This window comes from Vanrija albida (assembly GCF_041260175.1).
Source record: "Vanrija albida strain AlHP1 chromosome Unknown contig_5, whole genome shotgun sequence".
Taxonomy (NCBI): Eukaryota; Fungi; Basidiomycota; class Tremellomycetes; order Trichosporonales; family Trichosporonaceae; genus Vanrija; species Vanrija albida.
Genome location: NW_027191424.1, coordinates 1,328,957 through 1,352,930, shown reverse-complemented (window position 1 = coordinate 1,352,930; position 23,974 = coordinate 1,328,957). Strand labels below are relative to the sequence as shown.

Below are 23,974 nucleotides of genomic sequence, written 5' to 3'. Positions count from 1 at the left end.
TGTGAGTTGACCAGACCACACCCGTCCACCCCTCCTCCACGCTCCCCTCCCCTCCTCCCCCCTCGCGTCCTGTTTAATGACCATGCATGGGGCCCACCATTGTAAGACTTTGAAGTTCACGCTAGAAGAAAAAGTACAGCTCATGGTGGTTGATTTGATGTGGAGTCGAGGCAACGAGAATGCTATAATGAAACAGGATCACGCGGCGGCGCTCAGAAGCGGGCACAAGTGAGGGACGTGAGAGGAAGCAGAGGTGATCAGTACTACACGCTACGCGTCGGCAGCTGCACTGACAGCGCCGTTGGCTGCTGGAGGCGGTACTGTAGCACCGTCGGCCACGGAACCGTTGGTAAGGGCTAGTGACGAGGCGTCGTCCTGCTGCCCCGACTCGGATCTGCTTGGGTTAGTACAGATACGACCTGCAACAACCCACTTTGGCCGTTTGCTCGGGCCGTGGCTGTCAGACGTCTCGCCGGCGGCGTCGACCGCTGCCTTGTCCTGCCCCCGCTTGCCCTTCTTCTTGGGCTTCGGCTGGCCGTCGGGGAAGACGTAGAAGGGCATATCAGACCTGGGCGTCAGCAGCAGCGCCGTGTCCGAACCTACCTCTTCGCCGGCTTGAGGCAGACGCTCATCTCCTGCTCATCATACTTGTCCCAGCCCTGGCAAGCCTGGCAGAATCGCTTACTCGCGTAGAAGAGGTTGAGGACACGGCTGCCCTGGCTGTCCTCTGTGAAGCGTCAGGCCTGGTCCCAATCGCGCAACTCACTCGGCTTCTTCTCAATGTCGAGGCCTATGAAAAAGTTCTTGGTGTAGACCTTCTTGTAGTCCTTGCCGACAAAGTCCTCCTCCTTGCGCTTCATGGCCTCTTCGCTGAGCTCGCCCTGCGACGCGCCAGCCTGCTCCTCCTCGGTGAGGCAGATAAAGTTCATGGCGACGCCGCCGACCTGGGGGTGCGCCAATAAGACATTGTCGGAGACTTCGAGGTCTTGAACCAGTGTCCTGATACGCGATTCGACCATGCCGCTCCAGTCCTTGATGCCCTCGGGCGTGGACGCTGACGCAATGATGTGGACGTATGTTCGGTACATGCCGAAGAAGTCGATGCGGTCGAATAGTTCGACCCACGACGAACCAGGGTTAGCAGTGATCTTGTCGGTGATCTGCATTGCTGAGGGGTTAGACGGCGGCGGCTTGCAATGACCAACCTCGCAACATTTCATTCTTGATGATGGTCATGGTAGACGCGGTGATGTTGTGCGTAGAGCACATGGATGGGTAGGCGGGGGTGATGACGGGCATTCGGTGGGCCATGTCACGGCGGTCGGTCTGCATGTCAGTTGGCGGAACCAGGACGCAACTCACCCTTGGGTTCCAGACGGCGTGAGTCATATTTGACGGCCCCGGGTCGATGCGCTTCAAGAGCACAGGCTGAGGCCAGCCCCTAGTCGAGTAAGCGCCGTCACCTCCAGCCAGACAGCTCTACTCACCACTGATAGTAGATGGGGAAGAATTTGGCGACGATTGTAGACGGCGCAGCGTTGGGGTACAGCTGGCAGATACGAGCAGTGAGCAGCGCCCAGGCAACACCACCAGGGTAGCCTAAGACGTTGGCATAGATGCCCCTCCCTGAGGCGTCAGTCCGTGCAGGCAATGATTGACATACGTTTGGCCCACAGCCTGATTGTGCGCAGGGCGGTGCGGAAGGTGTTTACGTCGGGGACGAGGTTGAGGATCATGTCAGTGACACGGGGACCTGTTTGTCAGCTACACGAACTACGGCGCAATAACTCACCATTCAAACTTCGCTGGGAGGCATCGTCGACGCCGCGCAGGATCTCGTCCTTCTCGAGATCGAGCTTGTCGCCAGCCTGTACAGTCAGTACGCCGTATCCTCCTCTCGCCTCACCTCGGGAAGGTTGACGCGCGCGAATAGCAAATCGACCTCGACGCCAGAGATGACAGTCTTCATGACGGGCACAAAGGCAGACTCGACGGCCTGGGTGTGTCAGCTCTTGTTTCCTCTCGTAGCTGCGCACCGAAATCTCAGTCACAGCGGGCCAGTCGCGCAGCATCTGCTGGAACTCGCCGAAAAAGTTCTCGCGGTACACATGCCTGGGGCACACGCAGATTGTGTCGATATCCGAGCCGGGTCCGTGGACGCCGAGTCTATTGTGTGAGCTGACAACAGTAGCACTACTACCCACCGGTACGAGCCCGACGTGTAGATTCGCCCACCAGCCTCGTTGGCGACTTTTTCTGACAGGCCAGCCTTGATCGACACGTCGTGCACAAACTTGGTGACGAGTTGGGCGAGGTTGGAAAGGAGCCGCTCACTGCGCGCCGGCGTCAGCTCCCTCCCTAGGCTGCCAGGGGCCCAACTCACCGGACCTTGCGCTCCTGCTCCGACTCGAACTGGTTGAGTGCTACGAGGTCGGCCATCAAGGCTGAGGGGTCAGTGGTGGGGGGACGACGCGGGTGTGGTGAGCAGAACGCACCATCGCTGGCTTTGGTGTCATCAGGCTTGGGGCCGTCCAGACTAATGGGCGGTGTTACGCCGAGCATCTTGATCTCTCCCTGGCTTTGGGGTGTCAGTCGCTGCGCTCGGCGTACCCATGGCTAGGCCCACTCACCCAGACATGATGAGATGCAGGCTGCGTGTTGCTGCGCGACGCTGGCTTGATGTAAAGGGAGAAGGTGATTACTCTAAATGGGGAACGAGTAGGAGGTGGGAGAGTGCGACGGTGGACAATAGAGTTTGTGCTCGTTGTGCTGCAGAGGCTTGAACGCGGGGTTGAATGAAAGAATACACGACAAGAGTGCGGGGAACAACAAGAGGTGTCGCTCGTCGTCGGCGCCGTCGACACACTCAACGACGACGAACACAGTTGAGTGACGGAGTCCGACCCTCCACTCCACCTTTTGCTTCCGTCGCACCCACTCTGTTGTGGCACTCTGCCGTCCTTGTGATGCGCGTCGTGGAACAATAACATCTGCTGCGAGCTGGGGGGACCAGAGGTGAGGCGCATGCACTGTGTCCTCGACTCGATGGGGATCGGTCCGGCTACAATTTGAAACACCGGAGTTTATGACTCCAAGTGAAGGACCCACCTTTGGCGACAACCTCTGTGGGGGACATTGCCGGTGATGGCACCTGTGGCTGGCGCATGCACGCCGGCAATCACACACAGCTGTCGCCCCAGGGCCAAAGGCATCCCCGCGCACAACCTTGTTGGTAGCAATTGGTAGCCTTCGACAGCTCCTGACACCATGTGGCTCCGCCACGGCACGGCGTGCAGCACGGGGCGTGCGCCACACCGCCAGCTCATCACTTCATGCCTACATGCATTCTATTCTATAAAACATTACAGCCGTGCACCACTTAGGCAATGACCTTCTGGCCGTCAACATCGTGCTCGTGGGCCGAGCCGTCCCACTCGGGGACGAGGAAGGACCAGTCGTCGCGCTCGAGGCGTCCACGCTGGATGCCGGTGACAGTGTCACGGAGGAGCTTGATGAGGGGGTTGGCGGGGATGTTGTACTCGACGTCCTGGTAGCGGACGAGGCCGACGCTGACCACGACCACTCCTGTTCCACAGCCGAACATTCTGCCCATTAGTGAAGCACACAGGGCGAAAGCAGAGCCGACTCACCCCTTGAGCGAGCCGTCCTTGGTGCCCTCGACAATCTCGTTCATGGAAATGTCGCGCTCGACAACGCGGATGTTCTTAGGCATGCCCTCGAGGGGGAACGCCTTCTTGCCGCTGGCGTGGTCGTTGAGGAGGGTGATGATCGACTCGCGAGTAACACCGGGGAGCACAATACCGTTGTCAAGCGACATGGTGACGAACTCGGTAACTGGGGACGTCAGTCGACGGCATGACACGCGACAGTGCCACGAAGGCAAGAATTACGCACAGCCGTCCTTGGCCTCCTTGATGATCCAGACGTTCATGGCGCCGGCCTCAGAGATAAAGTCCTCCTTGCCGTAGCTGTGGAGCCAGAGCGACATGGCGAAACCAGGCTGCTTGGCGACCGACACGGTACCTGCGGGTGTGAGCGAGGTAAGTGGTGTGGCACTAACCGTAGTTGGCACCGAGCTTGTAGCTGCCAGTTCCTCCGGGCCAGGCGCGGATGTACTTGTTGCACGCGTCGAGGCGGAGGCCGGTGCCCTCAGACGAGGCGTAAAGACCCTTGCCGAGGTTGACCGAGGTGACGACGTAGAGGAGGGCCTCGGCAGCGAAGGCGTCCTCCTTGATGCCGAACGACTCCGAGGTCTCGAGGAGGGTGGGGCGGATGTAGAGGTTGTCGCCGTCGCCGGCGGGGACCATGGGGGCCTCTGGGCCTGTCAGCAGAGGCCACACGACACAACGCACCAAGGGCGACGAGCTTGGAGAGGAGGTCGACGAGCTCGGCGTTGTCCCACTCGTACTGAGCGGCGTCAGTAAACGCCTCAATTGATCGGATCTTACCGGAAGGCCAACACGCGCAGCAGAGCGCTTGAGACGGTCAAAGTTCTTGTTGGGACGGAAGAGGCGGAGCTTGCCTGCACCGGTTAATCGATGTCCTTTCGCGTCGGGAACCCACCCTGCTCGTCCTTGTAGCACTTCATGCCCTCGAAGCAGGTGACGGCGCTGGGTGGAGGTTAGCCTCGTCATACATCGGCGCCGTCCGGAGCGCCACAACTCACTACTGGAGGACACCGGCGAGGGGGTCGAACGAGAGGTCCTGACGGGGGCCGATCTTGGGCTGTCCCCAGCCGCTGGTCCTGCTCCACTGGGCACGGAGTCAGTAACGCTCATACAGATTCAAAGGCTGCCTCACGGGAATGGTGAGCATGTAACGGCCATAGCCCCTGGGGTCGTTGGGGTGGTCGGCGGCGACGGGGGAGAAGTAGAGCGACGAGGCCTTGAGGGGAGCCTGGGCAGTCATTTTGGGCAGCTGGGTGTTGCTGGGTGTTGCGCAAAGTGTTCGAAGAGCTAGGCTTTTAAATGACGGGGCCCGATGATCCTTGTTATGGTGTCTAGGGATGACAATGGGCCATGTGGTCGATTTCCTGTAATTCTTGTCAAGGTCCACCCGAGTCGAAAATGTCCACCACGGATCATCGGCAAGCCGTCAGCTGGGCAGGGGACCCGTAGCCGAACCTGGGGTCCCCGGAATGATATGCAATCACACGTAATAAAGGGTGAGTTTTTCGGTCTAGCCTCTGGCTGCAGAGTGCTCGGAACGCACTCGTTCAGTCACCCGGTGGTCTCCATCCTCCTACCTGTGTGCGAACCACATCAGTGATCAGTGATAGCGACAGCGGCAAAGCGGCGACGACGACCCCGGAAACGCGCAATGTCCCGTCGACTCGGCCGTCGCCGTCGCTTCGTCTTGCCCAAGTTGTCACCAAACCGTCATGGCCAGCGGCCGAGCAGGTTCCCCGAGCGCAGGATCCCACCCACCTCTCTACTTGATATCCGGCTGATCCTTGCCTCAGCTCGCGCCGACTTGATCCTTGCTCGATTCGAGTAACGGCAGGTAGGTCCTCGCCCTCGCCATGAGCTTCTGCTTCGTGTTGGGGGCGAGAGCTCGGCTGACGTGCTCGCCAGTTGGTGCGACGTACGTCGTGTGAGAGTCGGAGGGAGAGAGGTCATGGGTCATGTGCTGGCTTGTGAGGTCTGCCTTCCTCGCCTTCCTCGCCCCAACGCCTCCATCGTCGCCACCATCTTGCGCCAGCAGTGCGCCGTCCCCCCGTCGCCGCCTGCATACGTGCAGAGCACGCTCGTCATTTTTGGTCTTCCTCCTTGCCGGATTGACGGGGTCCCCGCATGTCCACCTCGTGGTCAAGGTCGTGTTGCCGAGTTGGGTGCTCCGAGTTGCCCGGCTCGAGCCTTGACCAGCAGCCAGCCAGCCAGCCTCCCATTACAGGTGACACGACACGGTCTTGTTCAGGCGCAGCGTGTTTCTAGGTTTGTCCCTTTGTCGGGGGGGGCAAGTTTCACCTGAGATTCTGGGGTCTGGCTTTTGGGCGCGCGTCCTGCACACTGCGCGCGCTGTTCGGTCTGATGGTCGCGTCGAGACAGAGTGGTACAAGGGACAAGGGCGGCCGCGTGGCCGCCACCGAAGACGCGTTTGGGTATTTCCATAATGCCGGACCCTGAGGTGATCCGGCCCAGACCCTGAGAAGACCAGGGGCGAGACACCAGTGTCTGTGAGCCAGGTGCGCCGTGGGTGGGAGGGTCATTGGGCCACTTGCTACTTGGGGCAGGGCCACAATCCATCACCCAGCCCAGTAGCACTAGACGTATCCGGGCGGGCGGCACGGCGGTCGGGCGGTCGGGCACGCGGCCTCAACCCTGGCAGCCTCGTACCCTTTTTCTCGCTCGTTTCCTCGTCGCCACCCAGGCAACATGGCTACATGAGTTGTAAGGGGTGGCGTGCTCGCGCGCGCACACGCGCTGCCTCCTGGCTCTCGTGGCTCCTGGCTTGTCAGGCATGATGAGCCCAAGTAAAATAGTCTTGTCCTGTGCGAGCCAAGCACACAGGGGAATGTGAGAAGGGACAGTCGCCAGGCAGGCAAGCAACCAAGCTCATGAGCCTCGTCGATGCTTGTTACTCCTCCTGCGCTGCTCTGCTCCCCTGGGCCGTGCCGCCGCCGCCGCCGCTGCCGGTTTCCCTTGTACCCACCTCGCCAGGTGAACAAACTATTGCCGCCGCCGTCGCCGCCTCCGTCGCGCTGCCTGGCTACCTACCTGTTGCGTCGAGTCGCCGCCGCCTCCGCCGCCCTGCCCGAGTTTTGTCAGCCCAACGAGCCAGGTTGGCAGGCATCCAGGAATCACACAGTGAATCCAGCCCAGGCCAGCCAGGAGCTGCGGGCGGGCGGGCAGGCGGGGCGATCCAACGCTCTCCAGCCCGGCGACTCGCTCACTCGATTGACCACTGACTTGCCTCCGTCGCTTGCCATACAGTGCTGGCTGCCGCCGCTCTGCTGCATACCGCTGGCCGACAACGCTCACTGGCCCCTGCTCTGGCGGCGTGCCCTCCTTCCCCCTCCCCTCCCCCCTTCCCTCTCCCTTCCCTTGAGCTCCCCCGCCACTCGTCAACATAGCCCATGACCATACACTGGCGTGTCCGCACTCAGTCACCCACCCACCCACCCACACGCATCCACCATACACATCATCCCCCCACCGTGTTGTGTACCTTGCAACTCTCCACCCTACCTCACACCTCTCTCACCTCGCCTCCATCCATCCATCCCCCCTCTCCCATCACGCCGACCTTCCTCCTCCTCCCCCCACTCCCACTCCCACTCCCACTATACCAACACACACACGCACCCCCCCTCCTTTCACGTTTATTGTTTTCGATCACGCATTCTCACCCTCTACTCTACACTTTGCCCACTCTACCAACAAACGACAATCCATCGCGTCGACCTTCCCCCCCTTCCCTCGTCGACCGACCATCACCCGTTGTTGCTGCATCACACTCGCCTGCGGCTGCATCACTCGCTCGCTCGCTCGCCCGTCTGTCTTGCCCCCTCTTGCTCACGCCCTCGCCCACGGCTCGCTCATCGCCACGACGCACGGCGCGCACACGGACAACTCGGCCCACCTGCCCACTCCCACTTACCCATCCTCTCGTCACACGTCCACATCCACAACAACATCCACCCTACGCGCCCGTCCTTCCATCCACCCTGCCTTTCAAGTCTAGGTCGCGATCCCGCTTCACCGATCAACACGCTGGACGAGATCGCGTCGTGAGCAATCCGCACAGTCACTGGTACACGACCGTCGTGACCGCGCGCGGGAGGGGCCAGAGTAGAAGCAGAGGAAGGATTCAACCACCGTCGTCGAGCCCGTCTCGTCGACGACGTTGGCTCTATCATCAGGACATCACACGCTTGTCCTGGTAAATCAGACCATCCACTGGCGCATCCATCGCCCACTGTACTCAACAACATCCGCAGCCCGCCTTCCGGCGGCACCATCCACCTCATAAACAACCTTTGACACAACAACATTCTCATAATGACGACCCCACCGTCTTCTCTCCCATCTCCGACACCGTCCTCGGGCTCGTCGGGTCAGCAACACAAGCCTCAGTCATTTTCGTCAATAGCTGCCCTCCACACTTCGTCAGCCTCGAGCACCTCGCCACCGTCCTTGGCCGGCCAATCTGTGGGTGCTCCTGGCGACGGTGCGCCCTCTCGTGAGGCGTCGTTTGATGCCTTCTCGGACGAGGCGCAGCAGACTCCCCCCGCAGGCTCCAACGTGTCTGGATTCCACAATGTCGCGTTCCTCCCTCAGGTTACCGCGTCTCCACCGCCTCATGCTCCCCCCTACGTGCCACCAGCACAGCACGCCATGGCGCCCGACCCGATCCACTCGCTATCGCTATCTGGGCAGGCGGGCTCGGTCTGGGCACCTGGATGGCGCCCTGGCCCTCCTGGCCCGGGACCCGGCTATGCCCACCCACAAGGTGGCTACGGGCGAGGAGGTCCCAACGGCCACCTCACCCACCAGCTTCCCCCCAACCCTCTGGAAGCATATGGCCCCGGATCTCGTCAATCCATGACTTCAACTCCAGGCGTCGCCCCGCTGGGCAGCGCCAACGGGGACCCAACTCGTCGCACGGGCTCTCAACCCGGTGAGCCTCGCGACCGTCGCAGAGAGCGACACCGCGAGGAGGAGGGTCGTGAGCGTGAAGACGAGGAGGTTATCAGCACCATCTTCGTCGTTGGCTTCCCTGACGACATGAGCGTGAGTTCAAAGGACGGCAAGCGACAGGAAGCAGTGCAGCGCCAATGAATAAACACTGACACGCCCTTAGGAGCGCGAGTTCCAAAACGTCTTCACCTTCGCGCCCGGCTTTGAGGCCGCAACGCTCAAGTTCCCCTCTGGCTCGGCGAGGAGGGAGCCAGCGGCCGCGGCCGCTTTACTTGCCGAACTTCAACACTTGGCAGCCAACCAGGGCGGTGTCCCTGCTGGGCTCTTGGGCTCGGAACACCCCGACCAGCCGCTCGACGAGACATTTGCGAGCATGAACTTTGGCACACAGTCATCGTCGGCTTCCAACACGCCCTCGGCTGCCATGTCATTGACGCCCTCTGCTCCTTCTGGAGCCACCCTCGGCACTGCCAACATTCCCCCGTCGGTGCCACCGCGTCGCCAGACGATTGGCTTTGCGCGCTTCAAGACCCGTGCCGATGCGCTGGCGGCCCGCGACCACCTGCAGGGACGTCGCATCGACACCCTCACCGGGGCCACCCTCAAGGCGGAAATGGCAAAGAAGAACCTGCACACCAAGCGCGGCGTTGGAGGAGACGACCTTGTTGGTATTCTTTTGCGTTCTGGTCGTCTGTCTCAGCTGGTGAACCAACAGGCGCAGGCTCAACAAGCAATCGGCGGAGCACCCGGCATCGGCCAGCCCAACGCCGCTGGCCCCATCGGCGCCCCCGTTGTCGGCCTCAATACCGGTGCGGCACAGTCGGCCAAGGAAGCTTGGGACGCATGGCCGGCCCCTGCCCAGGCTGGATCCGACGCCAAGGTCGACAAGCTCGCCCAGTCGCAGCGCGCACCATCCGCCCAATCCACGGCCTCTGGTTCCCCGCCCCTCTCCGTCAAGTCGCCGAACGCCCGCCCTACTGACAGCAAGGCGCTGTTGGCACTGGCCGAGGAGGCTGACGAGCTGGAAGGCTGGTCCGTTGGCTCTGTTGGACTCGGCGGTATGACTCTTGACTACCCTGGAGCTCCTGGTGGCCCTCGTTCAGCCGCCGGCCCCGGTGGACCGCTGCCTGTCGGTGCCGGAATCGCGCCACCCAACTCGGCAGGCCTCCAGCACGGTGCTATCGGCTTCAACAGCGGAGGTAGTGGAGCTGGCTACAGCCAGTACCCACCCGCCATCGGCAGCTTTGGCGGTTCTGGCCCTCAGGACGGGGTTGACCCCCGGAGTCTGGGCATCGGTACCAACATGAACCCTGCCGACCAGAACCCCCCGATCAACACGCTGTACATTGGCAACCTCCCAGCTATTTCGCCTCCCACTCACCCTCCAAACTTCCTCGAGGAGAGCCTCCGAGCCTTGTTCCACCGCCGCCCCGGTTTCAAGCGCATGTCCTTCCGCCAAAAGATCAACGGCCCAATGTGCTTTGTCGAGTTTGAAGACATTCCGTTTGCGACTCAGGCAATGCGTGAGCTCTACGGTAACACCCTCAACGGCCTCGTCAAGGGCGGAATCCGCTTGTCGTACTCGAAGAATTCGCTTGGGCAGCGCGGCAACTCTCACCAGCAGGGTGTAAGCACGTCCATGTTTGGCGGAATTGCCCACACGGTCGCCCTCGCCGGCATGTCGTCTGGCCCTTCAGGCAACCAGCTGGCTCCCGGTGCGCCAGGTGGCGGCTTCCTTGGCCCCTCTCCGCCCGTCCCAATCGGCTCGTCGAGCAGCACGGCGACCACACCGGGCGCCGACCCCCGCCGACCAAGCGAAGGGTCGTCGCTGTCTCCAACGGCCCAGCCTTTCAACGCACCGCTCCCCAACAGCTCGCCTCGTTCTCAACGGTACTATGGTGGTGAGCGACCAGCTGGCACTGGAAGCGGCTCGCCACCTGCCAACATCCCTGGGGGCAACCAGCAGGAAGCTGCGGCTGCCGCCTTCAACTCGTTTGCGCCCTCATCTGCTTCGCAGAGTGGGTTCTCGCCTGTCTCGTCTCCCATCCGCACGCCGGCCTCGCTCGGCTGGGTCTCGTCCTCGAGTGGTGGTGGCGCCTCTGGCGGCACCTATGGCGCGTTCGAGGCCTTTGGAATGCCTCCCCACGGCTTACCGTCCTTGAACGGTGCAGCCAGTGCATGGGGCGCCAACGCTCCGAACGCGTCGTAACCATGTCGCAGCGCATATCTTTTGGGTCTTTACACTACAAGAAAAACCAACAAAACCACAATGCCTAGCACCATCACCAACACACAAAATCTGCGCGCATAACCACCACCACCTCGTCGTATACACATTGCACCAGTCTCGTCCAATCCATGTCCGCCTGGGTAACAAGCACCAGGGGTCGTTAATACACTGTCTTCAACGTCACGTCTCTCTGCCATTGAAATCTTGCCAATCGCACTCGCCAAACTTCATTTCATCACCCTCAACTCCCTTTCCCGCTCGTGCATGCATGTCTTGGCGTCACGACACGTCCATCTCATCCCCTCCATTGGCACTCCGTCTTGCTCTCTTCATATTTTCACATAGCGATAGCCTGTTCCATTCGCGCCCATCCCCATGGGTTTGCGCCACACCATGCATGCTTCGGCCCGTAGACGATGTACACATCTGCTATGTCTGCGACACAGGGACTAGGCCTCGCCCTCTTGACGCTTGCTGGCCTCGGCTGCAGCCCGTGCGACTGCCCTCTCGCGGTTCGCTCTGTCCCAGCGGCGGCGGAGCGTCTGGGCGCCGGTGAAGATGTACGAGTAGGAGAACTGGAGTCAGCGCCGTTGGCGGCAGCACGCACAGTGATAAAGAAGAGGACGGTACAGGGCCCGGCGACCCTCCAGAAGTAGGTGTCGCTGTTGTTGAGCGCATCGAAATCGATAAAGTTCTGGGGTGAGTGTGGCGGCGGGGCTGGGTGCTCACCATGCCAAAGTACGAGGCCTGGGTGTCAGCGCCGCACGCCACGGGGACTTACGATGAAGGTCAGGGGCAGGAAGACGACGGTTACGATGCTGAGCCGCTCCATCGAGTTGTTGGTGTTGAACGAGAGCACATTCTGGTGGGTCAGGTGGGAAACGGAGAAAGACCCACAAAAACATAGTCTGTCAAGTGGTCACACGTCGCCACGAACTGGTCCGCGGAAGATACCACCATCTGGCGTCAGCGTGTCCCAACCCGGACCCACCTCGAGATGGTCGATCACGTCGTTCATGTACATGCGGGCCATGGGCGAGAAGTATCCCTTGGGAGACGGCTGGTCTGGCCCCCCGTCCGCGGCGGCAGCGGCGGCGTCGACCGCCGCCTCCAAGTTGATGTGCGGTACGAGCGGCGAGTGGATGGACGGCACGGGCGAGTGGCCTGGTGAGGTCGGGTGGTGTCTGCTCGGCGGGGGGCCGTCGAGCGCGTGCCGCGGCGTGCCGCATGACCCGAGAGCGCGCGCGCCACGCGGCAGCGTGAACTGCCCGGCGGCCTGCGTGCGCTCCTGGTCCTGGTCGCGGATCACATAGCACACGTGCAGAAGCGACGTGAGCTGCCGCCGGAACCGGCTCAGCTGCGCCTGGATAATGTGCAGTCTGCGGACGAGCTCGAGCTGGGCGTGAGCGCACGTTTGGAGTGGCACTCACCTCGGCGTGGACGAGCACGCCGGCCTCGGTCTTGAGGATCTTGACTTCGAACGTCTGCATGATCTCGATGGCGAGGTCGACTGTGATGTCGAGGATCGCGTGCGCGAGCATGCTCGCGTCGCCTGAGCGCCGCAGGATCGAGTGTTCGTCCTCGAGCCGCTCGTAGATCGGTTCCAGCGCCTCGTGGATCTCGTACGCCGAGAGCGAGATGAGCGTGCCTGCCGTCAGTGCCGCTCCACACCCGACCCACCATCGTGCATCATAAACACGCTGATGATGCCCTTGCGCACGGGGATCATGTAGGACGCGGACAGCGGGTCGATAAAGTCGCGCCGGGAGGGCAGCTCGATTCCGTTCTGGCGTCAGCCACGTCCGCCGTGCCACGCACCTTCTTGTACAGGCTCAGCGGCTCGGGGAAGCTGGGCTCGAACACGTTCTCCACACCCTCGGGCAGCCGGATCTGCCCGCTCCGCTGCCACGGCCACCACGAGCTCCCGTTCTCTGCTGGCGCGCCCTCCTCCATCAGCGCGCCCGCGGGCGCGGTCACGCGCTCGCCGTCCTCGGCGCCCTGTGTCGCCTTGGCCAGCGTCTCGAGGTCGGGCCGGTGGATGTGGTGCACCAGGATCTGGAGGTACAGGTGGTGCTTGTAGAAGTCGATCTTGGACCGCGGGGAGCGGTAGGAGCGGAGTGCGTCTTCGACCGCCAGAGGGTGGAGTCTGCGGTCGTTAGGCAAGTCGGCTAAGCAGCACCCACTGGAATCGCAGCGCCAGCGTCTTCATCACCTCCCAGTTCTGCCCCGAGACGTGGACTGGTGTTAGCTTGCCCCAGCGCGGCACGTACTCCACCGCACACCGACCGGCTTGCCGTCTACGGCTGGGCGCTGGCCCGCGCTGCTGTCGAGCCACGACGCGAGCCGGCTGCCGGGGAAGTCGACGCGGACGTTTGTGTCGTCGGCGTCGGGGTTGGACGAGTAGTCGACGACCTGGCACGCATCAGCCACCACATTGCCAACACACACCCGCAGCACAGCGGCGCGGTGCCAGCCCACACCGACTCACAGTGACGTGGGTGCGCCCCCGCAAATGCCCGTACGTCTCCTGGTCGCGCGCCGAGCGCACATCCACGCCCGGCTCGTCGCCCGTGTTCTTGCCGCCCGATAACCACTTGTAGCGGGGCAGGGCGCCCGAGCTGCGCCTCCGCAGCGGGGGTATGGGCCTGCGCGCCGAGCTCTGGCCGTGGGGCGTGAACGTTCCGGGGCTCGGCGCGTCCGATATGGGCGGGAGGGCGGGCGCGCCGGCGCCGCCGAACGGGCGGCGGAAGTGCACGTGCTCCGGGCTGGGGGGCGCGAGGCCAGCGGGGGCAGCGCCGTCGTCGACATTGTACAGCGTGAAGCGGCGCGCGGCGGCGACGGCGAGGCTCTGCCGCCTGAACGAGTCTGCGGGAGTTAGTGAGGGCCGAGGAAGGGGGAGGGCGACGCACGGCGCGCGCGCGGCGGCGAGCCAGGCGCAGACGTGTCCTCGATCGCGGACTCGTCCAGCAACCGCGGGGTGCCCGCCACCGACGAGATGGTGGTGAACGAGTGGCCGGGGGACGGGGGGTTCATCAAGTTGTTGTTGATGAGAGAGTGGTTGGCGTGACGTCAATTTAGGTGGGCGCGTGGGCGCGACGGAGTCGCGCGGCTCGAGGTTCCAACAGATACGCAGGACTATGGGTATGGGGCAGACCTCTGCAGCGCTCGACTGCACCTGACTGCTGGCTGCCACTACAACGAAGAGACTGAACAAACGTGCAGGGCGCAAGACGGCGCATCACATCGCCACGAAGGACGCCGCTCGACGCCGCGGCACTGGCGCGCATCGCAACACCCTGGCCACACTCCGCTCCCCACCTCCGACCCATACTATGCATTCATGTTTTGAGATCAGATTTACTCCTTCTTGGCGTGGCCCTGTGTATTCCAGCAGCGCAGGCAGTGAGACCATCGGTGGCGGCGGTGAGAAATCGTGGCGGAGCGGGAAGTGGCCGAGGGAGACGAGACAGACAAGAGCGCAAACCTGGTCAGCATTTCGTCCACACAACAGCCGCAGATACTGACACGAGCGTACTGGATGAGCTGGAAGACGGAGCCGCCAACCGAGACGCCGAGGAGACCGAGGTAGGCAGCTGTGGCGCGAAGCGGGGCGGGGGCGGAGGCGTTCGGAAGCAGAGGTCGGGATGTGCCGGGGGGAGGGGGAGTGGTGGTGCAGTCGCACACAGGCAGCAAGGCGGTCGTGAGTGCGCGTGAGGAGTCCGGCGGAGGTGTCGGCGACGAGAGAGGGGGATTCGTCGAAGGGAAGTGAGTCGAGGCGGTCACAATGTCATCGGGAGTCGACACAGCCGGGAGGAAACGGCACGGCCATAGCGGTAACGAGGGAGGGCAGCAGCAGGAAATCAGACGCGGGTAGTTGGGAGAAACCTGGTCAGCACTGCGTCCCACGCTACACCAAGCGCATGACGCACCGAAGTAGACCTTGGAGCGGGGCTTGCGGAGGTAGACGAGCTCCTTGCCGGCGCGGCTCTGCGCGCGTCAGTATGTGATGCGGGGTCGGGTTGCCGGGTGTGCGCCGCGCGTGTCGGTCTCGTCTCGCCGCGCGCAGGGCCCGGGCACGCGGGACACTGCGCCGCAACAACGCCTCCGTGGCCTGGGTCGACGCCGCGCGCGGCCGGAAGAAATGCCTCGATACTGACCTGGAGGAAGATCTGGCGCTCACGGATGTGAGGGGTAGCTGGGGTCGTCAGTATGCGATTCCCGCGCTCGCGCCTGCCGCGCCGCGCCGCACGCACCGGTCACGGGCCAGGACATTGTTTCGGTTGGTGGATGAGTGGTGAGTGGGAGGGAGGAGAGTCGAGATGGTCGTTGGTCGTCGTCGTAGGAGGAGGACGAGGTCAGCCCTGGTTGGTGGTTGGTCGCTGGGCTGAGGCTGCCTGCACCAGGCTGCTCCCACCCAAAATGGTCCCACCCGCCTGCCGAGTGCCTCCGACTGGCAGCCAGCAAATTTCTTTTGCCCATTTTTGCATCATTTATCCCGCCTCCATCTTTGTGGTTCTGATTTCAGAGATTGATTTCAAGAGTGACCAGTGGCCAAAGGTCGAGTGACAGACTCCGACTCCCAAACAGCCACCACCACCACAATGGACGTCTCGCAGCAGCTCGCAGAGTACGAGGCTTCAAAGTGAGTGTCTCGGTGGTAGCCGCAGCTGACGCCAGAACCATCGACACGCTCGCGCGCGCGACGCCGATCGACACGGACGCCGGCCTGCTCGCGGCGTACGACACGACGCCCGTCGACGCCGACGAGTACAAGGCGCTCGACCCGCACCTGCTCGCGCTCACGCTCACGTCGACGCAGGCGCTCGTCGCCAGCCTGTTCAACCTGCCGACGATCAAGTCGGAGAACGGCCCGATCGCGCAGCTGCCCGAGCCCGTGTTCGTGCTCCCGCGCGAGAAGCCGCTCCCCAAGCCCAAGCCGCTCACCAAGTGGGAGCGCTTCGCCAACGAGAAGGGCATCTCGCATTCCAAGAAGGACAAGAAGGTCTGGGACGAGGAGCGCCAGGAGTGGGTCAACCGCTGGGGCTTTGGCGGCAAGAACCGCGATGGCGAGGACCAGTGGCTGCATGAGTTGAAGGCGGGTGATGGTGAGTGTGGGCGCGGGCGCGGGCGCGAGCGCGCAGCGCGAGCGGTGGTTGGGAACCGGGTCTCTGATGCTAACTCTCTGTCCAGACGGATCCGTCGACCCCCGCGCGACTGCCCGCGCCGAGCGCAAGGCGCGCGTGGCCAAGAACGAAAGGCAACACGCGCGCAACGTCGCCGAGGCGGCTGCCGGCGGCCCCTCGCCCCTCTCGACGCTCAACCGCAAGCCTACGTCGGCCGACGCATCGCAGGGCGAGAAGAAGTCGGCGCGCACGATCCGCAAGGCCGAGCTCGAGCGCAGCATGCTCGTGTCCAAGACGTCTACGGCGTCGCTGGGCCGCTTCGACAACAAGATTGAGGGCGAGCCGCGCGCCAAGGGCATCAAGCGCAAGTTTGAGGCGACGGTCGGCGACTTCAAGGCCGAGAAGGACAGCGCCATGACGCTGCTGGGCAAGATTGGCGTCGCCGAGGGCAAGAAGGCGCCCAAGAAGGGCGGCGAGGGCAAGGCCGGTGGCGTGAATGTGCGCAAGGCGATCAGGCACGAGGAGCGCGCGGCGCAGCGGGCGAACACGGCGTCGAACCGTGGTCGTGGGGGTGGACGCGGTGGCCGTGGCGGTGGCCGCGGTGGGAGGAAGTAGGGGTGAGGCAAGTGGCAGGTGGGGGAGGACGCATCGTGGCGGGAGAAAAGCCGGCGGCGGGGGCGGCGGCGACGTCGCCGGCCATACCATGTATGTATTTCATCTAGATGCGGAGTCGAGCGCGAGCGCAGCGAGGGCGCGCGCGACTCAGACGAGTGGAACGGAGTCCTATGGAGAGTGGCATCGAGGCCGCATCGAGCTCGGCAGCCCTAAAAGGGGTGCCCGCATAAGCCCTCCGCCAGTTGGACTTTTCCGCGACCACCCTACTTGTGCCGGTGTCGAGGACACTCTCAACAACAACCAACAACCATGGTGTTCCGGTACAAGGTCCGCCCCACGAAGCGTGAGTGGTGTGGGCGTGTGGGGGGGTCGAGCTGACGCCATGTGCTCCTTCTCCTTTCCGACGCCGCTCGTGGCCCGTTGTCTGCCTCACCCGTCCTCTCGACCACTCGAACCGCGCTCACCTACACCACACACACGGCTCGCTCGCTGCGCTCGCTCGCTGGTCAATTACACGCGGCTCACTCGCTCGCTGCGCTCGCTCGTTCGCCGTTCGGCGCACAGAAATCGCCGAGGCCCCCTGCTCGCCCGAGCTCATGACCCTCCTGTCCTGCTTCGCGACGACGGGCGACCTCCGCGCCGGGCAGGAGGGCGCGCAGGGCTGCGCGCAGGCCGCGCGCACGCTGCACGCGTGCATGGCCAAGCCGCCGCGTAATAGGGGCAAGGGACAGCCTTCGGTGCGTCGTGAGCGCCGCCGAGCGCAGCGAGGCGGCGCCGGGAGAAGGAGGGAGATCGCTCACACCCACAGATCAACTTCCTCCTCAGCAAGGTCCGATAGCCTCACTCATTTGTATACCATGCACTGCATTACTCGTTAGGGGTGGGCGGGGGTGTGGCTGGGCGTGGGTAGTTGCGCCGTTGCTCTGATGGCGCCTCGCGACTTGCAGCCCGCTCGTGGCGCTTGACTCGTCGGTACACCGTCTGACTCCTCAAGGTTATTGCCGCTACCTTGCACACTCGCTTCGCTCGTGTGCTCACTCCCCTCCGCCCACTCGCACACTCGCTTCGCTCGTGTACTCGGTGCTCTGCATGACAATGCGCAATACAATCCACGCTGATCTCTCAGCCGTCTAACTCGGCTCCATGATTGAGCCGCTGATACCCCGTGGTCTCAAGTTGAATAGATTTTCTAGGGATGTTGGGACGACGCCTCGCTGCTACACACACTCGTGCCCAGCGCGCACTCGTGTTGCTTAGAGCTTCGCACCCTTGGCACGCTCAAGCATACCACGCACATCCCGCGCCGCCTCCTTGAGCGCCTCGGCCAGAGTATGCGCGTCACCGTTGAGCGTGGTAATACCCCAGCAGAGCTTGTCGTCGTGGACAGCGTACGACAGACCATAGCCGTCGGGCACAACCTCGCCGTAGCCCCAGCCGTCCAGGAACTTGGAGCCCAGGTTCGACGTCGAGAACTCCCAGTGCGACGACTTGGAGAACGCAGGATCCAGGAAGATCGCCGGCATCTCCTCGTCCTCACGCACAAGCTTCTTGAGGCCAAAGAGGTGGCGGTCCACACCCTGGCCGTCGGCAGCCCACGCAGAGTACTGGCTGTGGCGGGCGGCAGCCGCACGCAGCTTGGCGTCGCGCTCGGCGTCCGTCGCCTTGGGGTCGAGCATGGCCTCGCAGAACGCACGCGACTCGTTGGAAGCCGAGCGGATGACCTCGGTACGGCCGAGCAGGAACTTGCGCGTCTGGCACGACTCGTACGTCACCGCAGGGCGGCCGTGGAGCTTGAAGAAGGCAAGCTGCTTGACCATCTGGACGTAGGCGTCGGGCGACACCTTGAACGTCTTGATGAGGTTCTTGCCGTACTCGTCAAACACGACCATCTCGAGGTCCTGCTTGGTGATCTCGGCACCAAAGCCCTTCTGCGACTTGGTAATGTCCTCCTTGAGCTTGGCGTCAAGGTCAAACTTGATCTCGCTCCACTCGATGGGGCCCTTGGCCCGCTCCGCCTCCGGAAGCTCGAGGGGGATGACGCCCTTGTCGAGCGAGGCAAGGACAAACTCGTTGAGACGGAGGGTAGGCGTGCCGTCGAGCATCGAGTGCTCGCCGTTGAAGCCCGACTCGCCGGCCTCGTCGACAATGAACTGGTGCTTGTCGAACCAGCGGTTGTGGCCCTTGGTCTGGGGCTCGGGGGTGAGACCACCAGCCCAGTACGACCAGGCACGCTCCGTGTCGTTCTTGGGCGCCGCTCCGCTGTCGAGGTCAACGAGGAGGATCGACGAGTCAATGTCGATGATCGACTTGGTGTTGTTCTTGGAGATGGAGAGGAGGTGGCGGCGGAACTCGGTCCAGACGTCACGGTCGTCGGCGGTGAGCACACCGATGGGGGCACCGGGGCCGGCGGCATCGGCGGCCTTCTTGATCTCGTTGAGAGCAGCCGTGATCTCGCTAGCGCTGCGGCCGCCGACCTCGAGCTTGTAGTAGCGGTCGTTGCGGAGGACGACAATGTGGTTGAGGTCCCTGGGGTAGGCGAGGGGGACGTCGGCGGGCGAGGTGGGGACGCGGACGGCGTTGAACAGGTAGTGGTACGAGTTCATGCAGAGGGGCTGGCCCTTGACCTTCTCGGGCTCGAGCTTCTCGCTGTGTGTGTGAGCATGTGCACTGCGCAACCCGGACGAGCGGAGCGAGGACGGGGTGCGCGGGTTTGTGCGGGTTTGGGCCTGCTTCGGCTCGCCTCGACGCCGCGTCGCGTCGACAACGCCTCGGGTAACCCAACCCACGGATCACGCCGCCGCCCGCGAGGTCCGACCACACAGCCACCCGACCCCTCTACCACCCCTCCACCAAGCACTCACGAATCAGTGAGCTTCTTGAACTCGACGACGGCGCGGATGAGCTGGGCGGCGCGCTCTGTCTGGCTAGCACCTTTACCAAGGCCCTTCTTGTGGATGTAAAAGTAGTTGACGTTGGGGATGAGGCGGCCACGGTAGCCCATGTACGCGGCGTCGTTCCACCACTCGGAGAGCCAGCTGTCCTTCTCTGCGGCGCGGCCCTCGAGGCGGGCCTGGAGGATGTGGGCGAGGTCGCTGTCGGCAAACTGGCGCACGACCTGGGCGCTCTTTGCGTGCTCGTCGCGCGTCTGCAGGGGGAGCAGCGACTCGAGGTACTTGTGCAGCGTGGCGGCGAGGCGGGGCACGGGGAGGTGGGGGATGGTGCTCTGGCTCGCGTAGAGGGGCTTGTCGGACGCCGCGTTGGCGCGCTTGGCGCTCGAGCTGACGGCGCGCGCGGGGGCGAGCTGGACGGTCATGTTGGGCTGCAAAGTCAGCAGGCCGCCGAGTGGAAAATGCCAAAGGGCGGGTGTGTTGGGGCGTGCGTCGTCGTCGTCGTGGCTGCGCCCACTGCTACTCACTCTAAAGGCGCTCGATGCCAGCCTGGTGGTGGTGCGGTTTGCTTTACGAGCCAGCATATGACCCGGTCGGTGGAGAGAGCAGAGAGCAAGTGGAGAGAAGGCAACGACGATATCCCCACTGAACTTGTCGCTTGGTCGCCGCGGGTCCGACAACGTCTAGACTGCCGAGTGACGCTGGCTACGACGACGGGATCAAATCGTTCCGGAGCTTCACCCGATACTTGAGTTGCTGACGGCGGATGAATGACGGAGAGAGCGACAACGGCGCCGGAAAACGGCGCTAGCGAGGTACACGCAGGAAAAGAGCAGGGAGACGAGCGGGGCATGCACCCACGGCGACTGCATCGCGCACCGCATCGCGCATGCATGCGTCGTCGTCGCTACGAGTTGGAGGAGCAGACAGACGCCAGCCAGCGCCCGCCGAGAGCCACAGCCACCGGCAAGAGTTAACCGGTGGCCCCAGCCAGGGCGGTCGGCGCTGTCGGGCGGTCGGACCAACCACAGCGAGGCCAACGACAACGAGTAGCTCGCACCGCCCAGCGGGCACCACGGGGGTGTGCCGCGGGGAAACTCGCCGTCCGTTCCACCAGAGCAGTGCGTGCTCTGCTCGTCACAAGCAGCAGCAGCAGCCAGCACGACCAGCAGCCACAAGCAGCACCCACCACCTCGCCTATCCCCACGAGCCGACCGGGCCCCACAGAATCGACAGCTGGTTGAGCTGCAAATCTCGCCTACGCCGCCTCAGTGGGACTGTCCCGACGCACACCCCCTCGTGAATGCCGAAGGCACGAAAGCCGAGATCGCTCACCGCTCGCCCGTCTGTTGCCGCGGAGATAGATAGGCAGCGGCGCCGTGCACCACGCCCAGGATCATGCCGTCGCGTGGCCGGACCATGCATGTGGCGACGCGACTGCCGCCGGCACTGGCTAGCGCTGCACGTCGTTGGCATGCATCATTGTCCAGGTCGGCGACCACGGCCTGGGTGTCCGTCGGCGACGCCGTCACAGGAACCGTGCATAGGTCACAAACCGACCAGGATAAGTATTAAGTGATGTACAATGAAGGCGCGCGCAGGCGCAGTGCGTATGGCTGTTGTTGCAATGGGCCGTTGTGGCGTGAAGAGGCATGAGGCCGGTGTGGCGTGAAGAGCAATGCGGGTGAGAGGTGCTAAAGTGTCGATACAGTGGTGTGAATGAGGCTAGGGTGCTGATGTGGTGAATCTGAGTGTGGAAGGTCGTCTAGAAGACGCCATTGCTTGTGGCCGTTCCCCACGAGGTCGGCGGGCTCGTCTCGCGCGGCTTGGGCAGCGACGGCAAGTTCGAGTGGGGGCGGTGGCGGGCTCTAAACTCGGGCCCGTCAGAGTGGACGGTCGCGGCGTCCGAGGCAAAGTCGGAGACGGGCGGCGCAGAGAGGGAACGGCGAGTCGAAGGCTTGCCCCTGGCCCCGGAGCGCGGCTCTCGCTCGCGCGAGTGCACTGCCGCCTGTGCGCTCAGACGCCGGTCGGCACGCTCAGCCATCTTGGCAAGGCGGCGCTCGTGCTTGGTTGTGTACTCGGGGACCTCGGGGAGGGCAGGCTTGGGGAGTCTGAGGTTCCGGTGCAGGCTGCACTCTGAGGGGGCGGGGGACGCCGAGCGCTCAGTCTGCGACCCGTCATCGGTGGAGGAGGGAAGTGGTGGGAGCTCCTTGTCCTTATTGAGGCCCAAGTCGACAACAGTGTTCGTGGGCGACGGCTCGTCCGACGACCAGGGGCTCGAGAACACCGGAAGGCTGTAGCAGCTGGCGTTGTCGCGCTGCCACGGAACGGATTCCGACACATCCCGTGTCCAGTCGTAGACGTAAAGCGACCTCGCCGACGTCGGGCGAGACGGCGGCTTGACTTCCGCCCTCGTGCCCGCGTCCTGCTCGTCCTGCTCGAAGCGCTTAGCCTCCCCAGGCCCACGGGCAAAGTCATACTGTCCCCGGACTGGACGAGGACCCCACGACTTGGGATCGGTCTTCTTCGTGGTCGGGCGAATAAACTTGGAGCTATGGACGCCCTTCTCGATGGACGCCATCTTCGCGCCAAGGGACTTCTTGCTCTCGACCGAGGTTGACGATCCGCGGCGGACACGCTTGACAGGACCCCATGACGACGGAGTTGGAATGGTGGGTAGTGTTAGGCTTTTGATTGGTGAGAGGAGGGTGGTGGTGGATGCGTTGCGGATGTTCCATGAGCTCGGAGGAGAGATGTGGCGGTCAGTCGACGCGATGGAAGCCGACGAGCCGGGTGACAGTTTCCTGGCTAACTTTTGGTGGGCAGGCAGGAGAGAGGACACCGAGGAGGTCGGGGAACTGCTGAAAACTGATGCGTTCTCCAGCGGCAACGAGGCAGACGAGGCGAGCGGCGCGTTCTTCGTCGAAACTGGGATGACGAGCCTGGGCAGTGCAGTTGTGGCGGCGCCGTGCGAAGAGCTTCTGGGAGGCCTTGGCGTCACGCTGCTCTCAGGCAGAGGCAGTGTCGACTCGATCGACCTGGCCATTGAAGGCCGACGTGTAGCATCGAGGCTGGACCTTGTCTCAGAAGGAGGGGTAGAATCGAGGTCGAGGGAGGGCATGGACGCTTCGGAAGTCGGAGCGGCAATGTCTTCGACCATCACTTCGGGTAGCGTCGTCGTCGACGACAGCCCCGAGAACCGAAGTATGCTCCGCGGGGTGGGGGGCGGATCCAAGTCCATCATGAGGCTGGTGGCACGCAGCGAGGGTGCCCTGGGCTGCCCGTCGAGCGACCCGCCGTCAGCGAACCGCACCGAGCGGATCGACGCGGGGCGATTGGAGCCCGTGTCAAACGTGACTGCACTCTCGCGGCGGGAGCAGCTCTGCTGCACCGAGCGGAGCGAGCTCGGCCGGCCGCGCGCCGACTGGTTGAGTGGGAGCGAGCGGGACGAGCTGGAACGCCCAAGGCCCACGGGTGGCGTCACCAGGTCGGTGAGCGACACTGATCCGCCGGCGTTGGGCTGCACGCGGCTGCTCACGCTGCCCGTCCGCTTCCTGTGCTGCGACTGGCGCCACGCGAGCGAGTACTTCTGGTACTGGTACGGTGTGAACACGCCCTCGGTCGGCGCGAAGGTCGGATCACCGGTGTGTGCAGTCGTCCCACTCTGCAGGCTGGCCGAGCTTCCGGCGGCGCCCGACTGGAAGCGGTACACGAGCCACTCCATGCTGCGCGGCTCGACGTCGTTCTCCGGCACCTGGGGTCAGCGGGCCACAGGGGCCGTCACGCACCTGGTGCAGTCTCGTCGGTGTTTTGTCCTCATCCGGGCGCTTTGGGTGCTTGTTGCGGCCCCTGAACAGCGTGCGCAAGGAGAATCGGCGCGGGCAGACGGGGATTGGCGCGGGTTCGAGCTCGGCGGGTGGCTCGAGCCGGCGGTCGGCCGGCGCGAGCTCTCTGACCGTGTCGAGTGAGGGGGGAAGGGAGGTACGGCGAACCGGCTTGGTTGTCGGCGTAGCGGCGGGGGCACGGTGATCGGGAAGTAACAGGCTGCTCTGGTTGAACGAGCTCGGCGGCGGGCGCGCGGCGTGCGGCCGGTCACTGCCTAGCTGGTGGCGGGCCTGGCGGTGGACATTGGCCGCTGCGCGCGACATTTTGGCGGGGTGGGGTGTAAATGGTGGTGGAGAGGTTGGTGGTGGTGATGAGTGCAAGTGGTTGAACGTTGTAGGTGTGTGGGTAGAGTCGGGTGCTGTCTGTCTTCTGCTTTGGGATAGACTGCCGTTGCTACACCGTGTCACCCTGGAGGGGCGGCTAGGCGGCGTGGTGGTGGTGCCGTGGTTGTGACATGGATGTGTCAGAGAGCTTGTTGTTGATGTTGTGGGGCAGCGGCGACGACGACGACGACAACGACGAGCGGGGAATATCAAGAGTTGTGGGGATACACTCAAAGGACGTAGAGGGGGC

At 63.5% G+C, this 23,974-nt stretch overlaps 9 protein-coding genes across 9 annotated transcripts; 3 read left to right on the top strand and 6 right to left on the bottom strand.

The window, feature by feature from the left end:
• Window positions 1–270: 270 nt before the first annotated feature.
• On the bottom strand, window positions 271–2,638 carry PAP1 (polynucleotide adenylyltransferase; the record flags this gene model as incomplete). The annotated part of the gene is made up of 15 exons (XM_069355098.1): window positions 271–394; window positions 434–568; window positions 604–727; window positions 767–1,168; window positions 1,206–1,326; window positions 1,363–1,441; window positions 1,488–1,626; window positions 1,664–1,753; window positions 1,793–1,868; window positions 1,907–1,996; window positions 2,037–2,166; window positions 2,205–2,333; window positions 2,384–2,444; window positions 2,496–2,578; window positions 2,631–2,638. 15 exons carry the CDS (start codon window positions 2,636–2,638, stop codon window positions 271–273), a joined length of 1,791 nt encoding a protein of 596 aa, XP_069207169.1.
• Window positions 2,639–3,379: 741 nt separating this feature from the next.
• BAT2_1 (branched-chain-amino-acid transaminase bat2) lies at window positions 3,380–4,929 on the bottom strand (the record flags this gene model as incomplete). The annotated part of the gene is made up of 9 exons (XM_069355097.1): window positions 3,380–3,605; window positions 3,651–3,855; window positions 3,916–4,044; window positions 4,082–4,336; window positions 4,374–4,428; window positions 4,470–4,543; window positions 4,585–4,631; window positions 4,688–4,773; window positions 4,822–4,929. 9 exons carry the CDS (start codon window positions 4,927–4,929, stop codon window positions 3,380–3,382), a joined length of 1,185 nt encoding a protein of 394 aa, XP_069207168.1.
• Window positions 4,930–8,021: 3,092 nt separating this feature from the next.
• Window positions 8,022–10,869, top strand: Q8F55_006640 (uncharacterized protein; the record flags this gene model as incomplete). The annotated part of the gene is made up of 2 exons (XM_069355096.1): window positions 8,022–8,753; window positions 8,824–10,869. 2 exons carry the CDS (start codon window positions 8,022–8,024, stop codon window positions 10,867–10,869), a joined length of 2,778 nt encoding a protein of 925 aa, XP_069207167.1.
• Window positions 10,870–11,339: 470 nt separating this feature from the next.
• Window positions 11,340–13,923, bottom strand: Q8F55_006639 (uncharacterized protein; the record flags this gene model as incomplete). Its single annotated transcript, XM_069355095.1, has 12 exons — window positions 11,340–11,465; window positions 11,498–11,584; window positions 11,620–11,637; window positions 11,672–11,752; window positions 11,882–12,286; window positions 12,321–12,538; window positions 12,571–12,676; window positions 12,709–13,036; window positions 13,074–13,128; window positions 13,161–13,302; window positions 13,379–13,755; window positions 13,800–13,923. The coding sequence occupies 12 exons, from the start codon at window positions 13,921–13,923 to the stop codon at window positions 11,340–11,342; spliced, it is 2,067 nt and encodes a 688-aa protein (XP_069207166.1).
• Window positions 13,924–14,247: 324 nt separating this feature from the next.
• Window positions 14,248–15,162, bottom strand: Q8F55_006638 (uncharacterized protein; the record flags this gene model as incomplete). Its single annotated transcript, XM_069355094.1, has 5 exons — window positions 14,248–14,268; window positions 14,416–14,483; window positions 14,820–14,877; window positions 15,048–15,085; window positions 15,144–15,162. 5 exons carry the CDS (start codon window positions 15,160–15,162, stop codon window positions 14,248–14,250), a joined length of 204 nt encoding a protein of 67 aa, XP_069207165.1.
• Window positions 15,163–15,491: 329 nt separating this feature from the next.
• RRS1 (Rhodanese-related sulfurtransferase) lies at window positions 15,492–16,628 on the top strand (the record flags this gene model as incomplete). The annotated part of the gene is made up of 3 exons (XM_069355093.1): window positions 15,492–15,532; window positions 15,568–15,995; window positions 16,081–16,628. The coding sequence occupies 3 exons, from the start codon at window positions 15,492–15,494 to the stop codon at window positions 16,626–16,628; spliced, it is 1,017 nt and encodes a 338-aa protein (XP_069207164.1).
• Window positions 16,629–16,937: 309 nt separating this feature from the next.
• On the top strand, window positions 16,938–17,466 carry Q8F55_006636 (uncharacterized protein; the record flags this gene model as incomplete). The annotated part of the gene is made up of 3 exons (XM_069355092.1): window positions 16,938–16,971; window positions 17,193–17,365; window positions 17,437–17,466. The coding sequence occupies 3 exons, from the start codon at window positions 16,938–16,940 to the stop codon at window positions 17,464–17,466; spliced, it is 237 nt and encodes a 78-aa protein (XP_069207163.1).
• A 415-nt stretch (window positions 17,467–17,881) lies between these two features.
• CAT2 (Carnitine O-acetyltransferase mitochondrial) lies at window positions 17,882–20,100 on the bottom strand (the record flags this gene model as incomplete). The annotated part of the gene is made up of 3 exons (XM_069355091.1): window positions 17,882–19,274; window positions 19,490–19,947; window positions 20,044–20,100. 3 exons carry the CDS (start codon window positions 20,098–20,100, stop codon window positions 17,882–17,884), a joined length of 1,908 nt encoding a protein of 635 aa, XP_069207162.1.
• A 1,181-nt stretch (window positions 20,101–21,281) lies between these two features.
• Window positions 21,282–23,664, bottom strand: Q8F55_006634 (uncharacterized protein; the record flags this gene model as incomplete). The annotated part of the gene is made up of 2 exons (XM_069355090.1): window positions 21,282–23,270; window positions 23,305–23,664. The coding sequence occupies 2 exons, from the start codon at window positions 23,662–23,664 to the stop codon at window positions 21,282–21,284; spliced, it is 2,349 nt and encodes a 782-aa protein (XP_069207161.1).
• Window positions 23,665–23,974: the final 310 nt, after the last annotated feature.